General features: G+C 32.6%; 1 protein-coding gene and 1 long non-coding RNA gene across 2 annotated transcripts; both read left to right on the top strand.

The window, feature by feature from the left end:
• Nucleotides 1-3,626: 3,626 nt before the first annotated feature.
• LOC118034456 (uncharacterized) lies at nt 3,627-4,408 on the top strand. Its single transcript, XM_035039757.2, has one exon. The coding sequence runs from the start codon at nt 3,768-3,770 to the stop codon at nt 4,023-4,025; it is 258 nt and encodes an 85-aa protein (XP_034895648.1). The 5' UTR covers nt 3,627-3,767; the 3' UTR covers nt 4,026-4,408.
• Nucleotides 4,409-7,341: 2,933 nt separating this feature from the next.
• Nucleotides 7,342-8,318, top strand: LOC118034463 (uncharacterized). The gene is made up of 3 exons (XR_004685034.2): nt 7,342-7,434; nt 7,902-8,034; nt 8,152-8,318. It is a non-coding gene; the product is annotated as an uncharacterized lncRNA (long non-coding RNA).
• The last annotated feature ends 5,019 nt before the right edge of the window (nt 8,319-13,337 follow it).

Here is a 13,337-nt window from a genome sequence, read left to right on the forward strand (position 1 = left end):
TTAACTCAACTCTATAAGTTTATTTTTCTTGCATTTTAATTCTTGAAAAAAAAAACAAGAAGAGAGAGAGTTCTTGAATTGAACAATTTCAACCACCACTATAATTTTAATATTTCTGAGTTCATATTTAAAAAAAGAATTGATATGATTTTTTATGAATTCAATGAAGGTGTTTGTTGTCTTTAATTATGCCCAACAAGATAAATCGAGGCTTGAAGATTTTTTCAAAAAATAAATTATATAATTAAAATGTATTTTGTGATTAGTAATTGAATTTTAAAGTTACGCATAATAGTTTTTTATTTATATTTGTAGATAAAAAAAATTAAAATTTAGCATTTTACAGTAAAATAAACTTAACTCCTATTTTTCACCTACCAAATCTTAATCTAGCTCACGTGGTCAGAAAATATTCTAGATGACGTGTCCACAATAATACTTTGAAAAAAAAAAAATAAAGATAGTAGACAACCTCCTTTAACAAAAAAAAAAAAAAAAAAAGAACCTAGGCGTGAAGACTCAGCTTTCTAGGCAAGAGAGCGTCTGGGATTTATGGTTTGGGCCAGGCACACAGGCTACAGCCCAATCACGCTTGATTTTTTTTTTTTCTCTTAAAATGGCCCAATTGCTTCTTCTTCTTCTTCTTCTTCTTCTTCTTCTTCTTCTTCTTCTTTTTTACATTTTATAATAGAATTGCCTTCAAAACAATTTATTCAGCTTGTAAGGCTAAGCTAAGCACATCCATTAATATTTGCAAATGCAAACTTCCCGTATCTTTTAGGGAATCAGATGAGTTCAGTGGATTAAAGTTTTGTCAACCTATTGGTTTTCTTTTTATTCCATTTTCTTAAAGCATGCTGAAATTTGTTTTTTTTACTCTTCTCAAATATCCCAAAAATAAAAAATATTTCAACCAAAAAGGATATTTCAAGAAAAAATTTAAAAAAAATAATTGAAAAAATCACGAATTAGTGTTGAAATTAGAAATAAATGTTGACAAAAAGGTTGAGATTGTCTAATTAAAAAGCCAGTGGTAAAATTAAAAAAGATGAAGAAGATGAGGGGTCATTTGTAATACAATTAGGGATGAAATTAAAAAAAAACAGTAAAATTGGATAGCAATTGAAAATTAGAAAGCCAAGAATCAAATTGAAAAAGGTATCAAAATTCAGGGACCCATTTTAATACAATCAAGAACAAAATTGAAAAGAAATTGAGAAAAAGATGGTGAAATTAGATATAAATTGAATATTTGAAAACCAATAATCAAATTGGAAAGGATGTCAAAATTGAAGGACTCGTTTTTATGCAGTCATCATTGAAAATATAAAGGAAAAAAGGAAATAAGGTTGAAATTAGCTAAATATTGAAAATTAAAAAGTCAGTAACCAAATTGAAAATGGTGCAAAATTCATGGACCCATTTTGACACAATTAGAGGTGAAAATGAAAAGAAATTGAGGAAAATAGGACTAAAATTAGTTGGAAATTAAAAATGGTAAAGCCAAAAACTAAAATATAAAAGGCAGCAACACATAAAGACCTATTTTTAATTAATCATTGATGAAATTAAAAATAAATATATAAGAAAAATATTGAAATTGGTTGAAAATAAAGAAATTAGAAAACCAATGACTAAGATAGACAATCCAAGAAAAGTAGAGGGTCAATTTAAAAACATAAAACTTTTAAAACGACATCGTTTTGAATTTGATAAAAAAAAAATCTAAATGAAATGATCAATTTTACATGAAGCAACAATGTTTCACATCCCAACCAACAAAAAAAATATAACATGCACCAAAATGACACCATTTTGGTGCATACCCGAACGATACTTTTTTTTTTTTTTAGCTACATACATTTCTTTCCTTTATTATTTCTTCAATGTCTCAAGGTATATTTTAGCCCATTGTTTCTCTTACTCATAACACATGTAAATGCTAAGAAAAACTTATTATCTTCTTGTGAATGTCTACCTCATACTTAATTTTTACACACAGTAACCCTATGAAACAATACAAAATATAATGTGAAAGGACAACACAATCATCTCGCTTATAGTGTCAACCATTATAAAGGGTTTGATTGCCTTAAAGGAATCAATAATCATAATTATACTACCAATAAAGGTTCTAAAATCTTTATCATTTCCTATAATTAGAGAGGCAAAACAAGAAACAACCGACCTCGAGCTAGAGAGAGAATAATGACTTAGAGAGAGAAATAAGAAAAAGATGGTTGTTGAGCTATAAATGAAAATGGTTCAAGATTATCATAGGAGAGAGAGAAGAACAAAAAAAGAAAAAGGAGAAGACAACAAAGAGAAAAAGAAAAAACCTTTTAAAAGAGAGAAAGTCAACAAAAACTAAATCAATTGGCGATGCAAATACTATCTCTACCACTAATACCCCCCTCATCTAGAATCACCCCCAATGTAAAATCCTAATTTTTTTTCTTTATTTTCTTTTTTATCCAAGGTTTTTGTATAAAAATTATTATTTATATTTTTTTGTTTTAAAAAAATATATTTTAGAACCACCCCTGTAGTTAACTTTTTTCATTTTATAAATATGTTTTTGTCATCTTTTTACATATGCATATTGTGAAAAAAAATTCATTTTAAAAAATTAACAAACTCATTACTCATGAGATTATTTTATTTTATTTTTAATAGCATTTAAATACCATTCTTATCACTTTGTAAAGTTTTGTTGTCATGTTATTGTACATACATGTATGGAAAAAAAAATATTTTTAAAAATTGACAACTTTTCAGCCATGCATTGTTTTATGGCTTTCAAATAATATCATTATTGTTTTTAAAAACTAAGTATTCACTTTTTTATGTGTGTATGTTTGTATAAATATTTATTTTTCAAAGAAGAATAAAAATTATATTCACAAGTTTTGTCAAGTTTGAATTATCTTTTGATCAAAACTTGATTTTTAAAGAGCTACGAAAACATTTATCCTAGTTTTTAGGAAACAATGTGCGTCTATCATGGTGTTTTAACTTTAAAACATATTGAAACATGCATCCATGAAATTTCATCAAGTTAACAACACTTTTTCGCTACTTGAATTTTAATGGTTAAGTTAATTAGTCTTTTTAATTTTAGGACCAAATGTAAACATAATATGATACTTCTAAAACAAAAATTAAATAAAATTATCAAGTCATGAGATTCTTCTTTAAGATTGAATTTGGTTCGACAAACACATATCATAATAAAATAATTCATGAATAAGTTTGGAAAATAATTTAGATAATTAATGATATGTGTAAAATAATTTTAAATAAAAATATATAATTAAGATAATTTTTTCACTAAAAATATATAATAATAATGATATTTATCATTCTTGAAAACATAACTACCTTTCTTTTTTAAATATCTGAAATTACTACATATTATAGAATTCTAAGTTTTTTTAAAAAAAACCAGTTGACGACACAATGTTTTCAATTTTCACTTTAATTCCGAAGGTCACAAGTTCCCTTTTCTGTTGACATAGGTTTTTTTTTTTTTTTTTTTTTTTTAGTTTTAATTTTTATTAATAAATTTTTGATATTATTGCCGAAATCTCACTCTATCCCACTAAATAGTAATCACGGATAAGACTGATGATTAGTATCGTTATTAAATAGCCCACAAAATCCAAAATTGTCTGCTCGCCCACCGTACTCTGCCAATTTTGACTCCCCCTCAATTTCTCAATTAGGGTTCAAAAATCTCTCCCAAGCTCCTTTTCCTTTGATCGATAATGGAAAATAGCAACGATAACATCAGCACCGCCTGCACCACCACCGCAACCACCAACAGTATTGTATCGGTGGAGAATTTGAATAATGTAGCTAATTGGGTCAGCGCCACCGTGGTCTCCGCCTTCTTTTCTTCCCTTGAACGCTTCTCTTGCGTCAATGTTTCCACCACAGATCCTGATGATGATGATGATGATGATGATGATGATCGCCCTCTCTCGCTCTCACTACTAATCCTCACCTCCAACATGACGACGTAGCTAATCTCCCTGTTTGATCATCGGATCGGTATCTTCTTCAGTACCGCGTTAAGAAAATAAATAAATCAAGATTTGATTTTTATTGCTGGGCCTTTCTTTTGTTAGGGTTTCATGAAAACGTAAAATTGTGATCAATTAATTAATTACTACTGTGTTCATTGATTGAGTGATCTCTTTTTCTTTGTTAATTGAAAATAACTTTGTAGACCTTTTTTTTATTATTGCCAAATGTTGATAATATTAAACTATGTGGCAATGATTATTGTCCTCGTCGACCCAAGAATGGGCGTGAAAAAAAATAATTGTACGTTTACTTTTATTTTTTCACTTAGGATTGGTAGAAGAAATGGATAGACGTTGGTTTGATGTTTTTGCCTGGTTTAGTAGAAGTTAGTGCTTTTATTACTGTCTGGGTGTTCGTAAACTTGTATTCATAGACAGAATTTAATTGGATTCTGATGCAAAACTTGTGTTCTATAAAGGAATCATCATAATAGAAGATCTTGTCATGTCACTAGTGATTTGAAGTCTCGTGAGAGCAGAATGTGTGTGAATTTCATGGATTTAAGCTGGCAGCAGCAACAGAGAACAAGGGGGGACAATAGCATGTTAGGCTCTTGAACAAGGGTTGAGCTGCAGCATGTTAGGTTCTTGAATAATAACATGATGGGTTGTAGTAGAACATGATGAATAATCTCTATTTTGATGAAACATATATAGCTTCCTCCCCTTCTGCATTGTACTGACCTTATGTAATGTGTTATTTTTCTATCATTATTGGTTTGGCTTGACGGGATGCGTTATTGCTTACACTAGGGTTTTTAGGCTTCAGTCTCTGCTGCAGTGAGAATGGGTTGGGCGCCTTGGAAATGTTATGATAACTTACTTTCCTCATTTTTTTCCCTTGACTATCAGTGAAGTAGAACATGTCTTCTGAAGCTGTTGCTTTTGACCTTGAGTTTAACTCAGACCACTCTGAAAACGAGGACAGTGCCAATGCAACAGTAATTCTACAGTAGCAATGCACTGAGTTCTGATTACTTGCTGAAGTGTTATGCAATAGGTTAGCTAGTGAACTCTGCTGGCTGTAGGAGTCATTACTGTTGGGTTTTTTTCAATGAACTCCTTGTATGTTTGTGAGTTCTAGAGGAAAGGATTTTTCCATGCATAACTTGACCATGTTACCTTGGCCTGAACTACCCTACTCATGGAGCAGTTGTTATTGAGAGAGTAGGTTTTGATTGCATTATAAATAGGAAGGTTAATATTGTTGAAGTTCTAATGTATAACCCACAGGCTATTGTCTCCTTGGTCTGTTTGGAGACATTTGATGACATTGGAAAAATACTGGGTTCAGTCTACTATTTTATCTTTCTTATCTAACCTCTTGCCTCTATGTTTTATTTTTCATATTCACTTTAACTCACTCCTTTGGATGGTGTCATGTGAAAGGTTTATCTACACTGTAAACAGGTGTGTCTGTGTCATGTTTTCTTGGCATTACTCCAATGAAACAAGACACATTTTTGTAGAAGGAAAGAAACATGAAATTTGATGATTGAGGCTAAATATGATTTTCAACTAGAATACGTATTGCATTGCATTTCCTTGATTCAGCATTTCATTCCATCACTACTACAAACTTTTTACATCTCTCTCTCTCTCTCTCAACCTTGTATGTCCACCACGTTGCTAGTCTGGCCTGATGAAAAGTAATACTCAGTGAACACATTTGCAATCTGAGCAGGATGGCGGTTTATGAATGTTTAACTTAACAGCATTACTCATCTTTGTACTCCTTCCAACAAAGCAGCATGACCATGCAATGGAAAATTATATACAACCTTGCTCTTGCCCCCTTCAAAGTCTTGTTCTTTGGCTGCATTATGGTTTTGCTTTTATGGGGAGGAAGTAGCTTTCTTTCCCTGGGAAGCTGACAGTTCCATGAACACGAGTCCTTTGGTTTTTGTGCACCACAACAACCACTTGTGCCCTCATCTGTCTCTTTTTCTGAAGAGTTTCTTTCGTATAAGAGTCTCTTCAAGGAGTTACTGAAGTTCATTTCAGTTTTCTTTTGCAAGTCAGTATGTATTGGGTGAAAGTAGCACTAACCTGAGTTACTGGCTCCGCTCAGCTTTTGCAGTCAGCCTGGTAGCTGTTTATCTGCCTACTTCCCTGGCTTAACATCCAGATTTTCAGGGTAATTGTTTCCTGTATTACTCAAATCAGTGTTCTGTTCCAGGATGTGTTCCTATAAGACAAATTGTTTAGATAACCCCCTAGACATATTAAGATTGTTTGCTTGCAGTTTCTTTGAATGCTTCAGTTATATACGCTTTTCGACAGCTGAATCACAATGAGCTTGGGTGAGGTGGGGTGTTGAGTTTACCCCCCCCCCTGGTGACTATTTCAGGACCTTTGTTTTCCATTTTGACCCGGTACAAAGTTTTTCCCTCTTGAAAGTGCCTTTGGTTAGTTACTCTGTAACGTACTTTGTTATTTATTTGTGTAGAGAATTTCTATGGTCATTCAATTTCCAATGCACCAACGTAAGATCCATCTTGGCTATTTTGGTGAAGTTATTTTTCATGGTGAAAAATGTCTATGCGAGGTGCAGAGTATACTTGTTGGCCTTTTGCAGCTCTCTCTCTTAGACTCTGATGTTGTGCTTCACAATTCATGTACAGAACAGAACCTTTCACGTACTCATTATTTTTTTTTTCAATTACCAGATAGCTGTGAGTAATTGGGATTACAATTATGTCCTCCTAGATTAAAACGTCATGTTCTCTTTCCACCAACCTCTTAGGAACCTGAAAATAATACTCTCAGCCATGTAAGCTGTTGGCTTTAGAGGTAACAGATTTCAGTACCTGGAGTCGAGGAGGGGATAGCAACTTAGCAAGTCGACTCTGCCAATCATGTCGTAGTTGGATTTAGAAATTTGAGACATTAATTAGTGTTGGCGGTGCCAAAAAAGCTATGTTGCTGGGAGAGGGAACTATTCTGCTGATTTTGTGGGTAAGCCAGGCACAAAAGGCAAACATATCTTGACGGTGAAGGCCATGGTTGTTAAAAATGCGTTTTAACTCGTAAAATCGTACGATTTTACGAGTTAAAACCAGCAAAACGTGTAGAAACGGAAGCAAAACTCGAAAACCATTAAAATCGCATAAAACCGAGTCAAACTTGCATAAAAACGGTCTGACTCGGAAAAAACATAAAAAACGGACCGTTTGAACGATTTAGCAAAAATTTTCACTTTCTCGGTTTTGACAAAAAACACAGAGTAAAAAATCACACTCTCCCAGGCTCTCCCAGACTCCCTTTCTCCCCTTTTTCCTTTCCCCTTTCCCCAGCAAATTAAAAAATCACTCCCCCGATCCGGAGCGTCTCGCCAAGGATGAAGGTAAGAATTGATTCCCAATCCCAAGCTTTGTTTTTTTTGTGTAATGGTGCTGATTAGAGACAAATTATCTAGGAATTATGTGTTGCATTATCTAGGATTATCTAGGCTTCTGGGTATTTTTTCGGAAGGGAAGTTGTGCTGCATTATCTAGGATTCTGAAGCAAGCTTTGTTTGCTGCTGGAGTGCTTGATTTTTTGTATGGTTTATGCATTCGATTCGATTAGATGAATAAATTTGACAATGGAATCTTGACAGAAGCTTGAGAGTGAGGGCCACTGGTTCAAGAATCCAATGCTTTCACTCTATTTCCTTTTCACTTTGTTCTGTTCATGAGGATGACAATGTTCTTCTTTTCACTTTGGTTCAATAATGAGATAGCAAAGTTAAGTGGCAGAAGATCCTACAAGATGTTGTAGTGACGGACTGTGCCATTGAATTCCATTTTCTTTCTTTTGTTTTTTTTGCAGAGAAATCTTTCAAAAGCTAATGTCAATCGTGACGAAGACTAGTGCATTATTTTTGCATCTCCTTCAAGCAAGTAATCAATCATGGGGTGGTTCTCTGTTTCCTGAACCATTCATCCGTTTCTTTCTTTGCTAGGTGAGTACTTTTACACATTAATTTTCTTTATTTCTTCGTAACTGTCTCTATATTACTACACATAGTATCTTAATTATGTCATCAAAATGCTTATACCTTGCCTTGTTGCTTTTGAAGCTGGATTCCATACAGAGCTAAAGGCCATCTCCTTTTCTTCCTCCCGCTATTTCATTGAGCAATCAGTACCAGTGGTAATCAAATTCCTATTCTCATTCTCTCTGCGCCTCTTTTACTTGCAATGACTCACTCTCATGTTCTGTATCCTTGTTTCTCTGATTTTGGCACATAATTTAGCTGCTTATTACTTCTTTATTGTTGTGTTTTAATCTCTGATTTTTCCTCGAACTTCTCAGTTTGTTTGGTTTGATTGTAGATTTCTAAACAGTTAGATTTTTGTAATGGAAGATTAATAACGACTGTGGATTTTAATTGTTTTTCTACTAAGTCTTGTTCTAAGTACATATGATATCTTGGCATTTAATTGTGCTCCATAATTTCTATGCAAATTATGTATTTTAATTGTTTTTCTACTAAGTTTGTATTGTATTTGAATTATGTATTTTAAGATGTTTGGATGTTTATTTTATGATTTATGATTTTAGTTAAAATATTTTACTTGCGATTTTTACGATTTTAGTTAAAAAATTTTACTTTCGATTTTACGATTTTACGATTCGAGTTTACGAGTCGAGTTTATATTGTATGTTCCGTGTCGTGTCAAAAAAGCGTTTTTGACAACCTTGGTGAAGGCCTCTTGTTTTTATTTATTTAACTTTATTGAAAGGTAAGAATGAAACTCCAAATGCATTTAATTATACATTTAACGCCGGTTCCAAGAAAAAAAAGATCCCTCTTGTTTCACCGTTTTATTAGTTATTATTGAGTAGGTGGCTTAAATAAGGAGTGAATTTACTTCGTGTTGTCATTTTGGATACAAATCTAAATTTTAAAGAGAAATTACAACAAAAACAATCTTAAACTAGTTGAGATGAATCTCGGACACAGAAATCACAGCATGCTCATAAGATTACACTTGCAAGAATCAAAAGGATTGAAAATAAATGCATCATCAAAAAGGTCCTTGTAGGCGCTATAGTGTTTACTCCGCACACCATATGTTTTGTGTAAATTGTTCACTTTGCCTTCCTCTTCATTTAACTTCCACATGGATCTTAAATTATCTCCTTTTAGGCCTCAAAAAATAAGGAAGCCACTTTTCACTTGGGCCTTTGGCCCATATCTCTACTATATATAGAAACAACACGGCGTCCCTTGTCGTTCACGCTGCGATGCCATTGGTGCTTAGGGTTAGGGTTGTTCCTTCTCCTTCTCCTTTTTTTTTTTTTTTTTCCCAATTATGATCGCAGTTTAGTTATATCCAAGCCGATACTGGGTTCATTTCTTTCCTTCTTTCTTCTTCTTTTCTCTCGAGGCTTTGAGTTTCTTGTTTTTCCTTTTTAAAAACAGAGCTCCGATGATGAGCAAAAGAGAAATAATATACGTTGATGTCGTTCCAATTTCTGAAGCTTTACAGCTTTGAATGTGTTGAATTGAATACGAAACTCTGAGGAGCTAGCTTTGTAGTCTGTACGTTTTCTTGGGCTGATTGTAAAAATCTCAGTGAATGAGAGTTTCCTTATTAACTAGACTAAGTCAATAAGCTAGGGAGATTGATCAAGTATTTTTAACCCAATGCAGCAATTTCTGGAACAAAATAATCGAATTCCACCTGCTTCTCGAGACATTGAATACGTTTTTTGGGTTAGTATGCTCAATTGCTAATTTAAAGGAAAAATGAACCAATTTTCCTTATTCGTTTTCAGCAAAGCAGACAGGTGTGAGGCAAGACTGGATTGCTTGAATCCCTAGCATTTCAGGTTAGGGATTAATTTGCTATTAGAATATACAATTTTCAAGTGGCAGGGCCAGATTTCTAAGCCTTCTCCGTTTAATTTTGTACTGCCTATTCATTTTCCTGCTACTCAAGTCATTACGGTAGATGCGGAGATTCATAATTTCATATACAATCGTTAAAGCGATCAAGTGAGATGATACAAATGATGCCCAAGTTCCACCGGAAAAGATGTACCATGGATAATATGAAGTTAGCCAGAATATAACTGAATATTAAACATGGAAGTTAAAATCGGCAACTAGAGGCTACCTACCTGTGGCTTGTCTATGTGAATTGTCTCTGTAAATGAACCTTTGCCCTTCATTGTTTGCTTGAAATTATTAAAGGCAACCACGGTTTTCGGTACATGCTCCGGTTAGAAAATCATAATCATATATAAATTCGGGGCATCACATGATTGGTTAATTACTTTTGAAAAGCAACATTCATGGTGATTCACTGTATAAATTTGTGGCATCACATGATTTGTTAATTACTTTTGAAAAGCAACATTCACGGTGATTCTGATTCACTGTATTCGGTTGATGTCTAGGGATGCTGAATTGCTTAATTGCGGAATTGATTGTTTTTTAAAATATTTTTTATTTACAAATAAATTAAAATAACATAATATTTGAAAAAATTATTTTTGAACTATATTAAAATGATAAAAAAATAATTTTAAACAAAAAAAATTAATATTTAAAAAACACAATTTCAAATACGTTCCCAAACGATCTCTCACGACTGTGTAGTATACTTTCGGTGATAAACAAATAAATAAAAAAAATAAAGTAAATAAATTTTTTTATTATTATATTTACATTAAAGTATCATTGACTAATTATATATTTGTACAATAGATAGGAACATGACCAAGGCATAATGTATAAAAACTTTAGATTGGAATGAGTTTTCACGGTTGTTGATAAAAAAGTGAAAAAAACTTCAGGCAAAATATGAGCTTTTTATGATAACATTCTAGTAAATGAATATAGATCTTTGTCTGGTTTGGTTTGAGTTGTTTATAAGAAACCAATATCCTTTAGAACAAGAAACATTCCGATACTTAAAAGAATTTATATAAAAGAATAGAATAATGTATGTAAAATAAAATAAAAATGAAATTCAGAGAGTGTATATTTGAGTATAATGACTAGAAATTGTATAATGTCATAGTTTTGTTTGGCTTTTATGCGACTAGATGACTAGCTTTTTATAGCTATCTATATGTGGCCAAGGATGAGATCCATATTTTTGCCCTATGATTGAGTATATTTATACACCTATGTTTTGGAATTTCTTAATAGAGTAAGAGAACAAATCATTGATGGAGAAATTAGTGTATTACCATTGGCTAGTCATGATGGTCTTTAATTATTGTGTCATATCATGTCATGGTTGTTTTATTATGTACCTTAATAGTGGAAATGTTAGTGATGGGCAGTGTCATTGGCACCTGCACTATATAGCAAAACTCACGTGTATGTAGAAACAATTATGTGAATGAAATGTTTGTGTGTGCGACTCTTGAAAACCTAAGAAATATATAAAAAGGTGTGTCAAGACAAGATTGAATAGACTGAGTTACTATCAAGAGTCGGGCTAAAAACTCCATAGTCTAAATTGGAATTTTAGGTTGGGATTCTAGCTGTTTGGGCATGATTTTCTTTTTAGAAAAACTCTGCACTATTAGTTGCATTATGGATCGATGGAGTGATTTGGTTGACTATTAGTTGGTGAAGTGACAGGGTGGTTTCCACTCTCTCATATAAAAACAAGTCTCCTATTAAAATACGAGCCCTCTGATACTTAAATTAATAAATGTAAGAGGAGAGAAGTATGTGAGTAGAAGAATAATATGAGAAGTATAAGAAACAACATACAGAGATGTGAGCAAGAGAAAATAAAAAGCAATGTGGCTTTATAGCCTCATATGGTTTTTTTGTTGCTTTAAATGGAGTTTCATTCCTTATGTCCTGAAGAACCTCTTTATTTGGTGACTCGAGATATTTATAGACCTTGATCATATATCCTTACCTTATAAAAAATGGAGTAATGATGGAGAACAATTACTTTTCCTCGCCCATGGGTCAATTATTATGCCTTAATATGCCATTATTGAAAAGGTTGTGCTCACAAGTGATGGACGAGAGAGGTAGGTGCCATTTGAGGAGAAATACTAGTAGGAAATAATCATTGATGAGAAAAATAGGCATCATATTGATAGTTTATGAATAAGTCAAGGAGAGTGTGGCACTTTATTAACTTTCTTAAAGCTCGCCACTTTATATTGTGGTGCACGATAAGGCCTAAATATCTTCTTAGGATCCGATCAAAACATAAATGAATAGGGGTTTTCATATGACATGTACAGTCAGATTTGAACTTGAAATTGATGGCGGCACGTGCTCCTTATATGTTGCTGCTGAAACCTAATAACAACTCAAAAATGCTGGGTCTTGGGTCAAGTTGATGGTTTAGGTGTTTTACCCTCTTTAAAGGATGATTTAAGGTTAATTTGTTATGGTTTTAGATGAAAATTTTGTGGGATTTTTTGGTAAGTTTTTTTTAGTTTGGCTAGGTTTTGGTGTTGATGTTTTGAATGGTAATGAATAAGACAAATCAAGAGAAATGATCATTATTTTGGATTTGTGGTGGCTTGGATTAAGTTTTTTAAGATCAGGCTGTTGTTAAGATGATTATTGTGTATTGTGTGGTGGCTAAGCAATAAAAGGTTGTTGCTGTGTTTTGGCTATGAGAGGAGGAACTATCTATCTATGCAAAGCTAAGGAAAGGTCGATGATCTGCTAATGATTGATGATGTAAAAGTTACTAATGACTAGGTTTTGAGCCAGCAGTTGTGAAGGGATATGTGTGGTGGATGAGATTTTGATGGTGAGACAGGAACTGCCTTGGATGGTGAGAGGGGAGTTGGATGTCTGACAAAGGTAGTGTTGTGGAAGTTATGATGAGAGGGAGAGGAAAATGAAGGGATGACTATATGGGAGAGTAGCAAAGAAGATGAAAAAAATAGGCGTTAGTTTTTTTTTTGGTTCCATGTATTTTCACCCCAATATTCTCTTATTTATTTATTTTTGGTTTTTTTTTCAATGTCTCTTCTCTAAAAAAAAATCTTTAGATTGCTTGGTTTATTTATAGACTTTTCATAAGATATCTATTTACCTATCCTAATCCTCTTAACTTTACTTTCATATCTCTTTACCCTTTATTTCCAAATACTTTTTCAAAAGTTGTTTTTGAGAGACTCAAACTTTTTATGTTTATTTTGGTTTTATATATATATATATATTTATTTTTTTTGGCTCCTTGAAAAAAAAAAACATTTTCATTTCCTTTTTAAATGTGAGATAAAAAAAGGGGCTATGACAATATATATCCTATTTTA

Source organism: Populus alba, chromosome 3, assembly GCF_005239225.2.
Source record: "Populus alba chromosome 3, ASM523922v2, whole genome shotgun sequence".
Lineage (NCBI taxonomy): Eukaryota > Viridiplantae > Streptophyta > Magnoliopsida > Malpighiales > Salicaceae > Populus > Populus alba.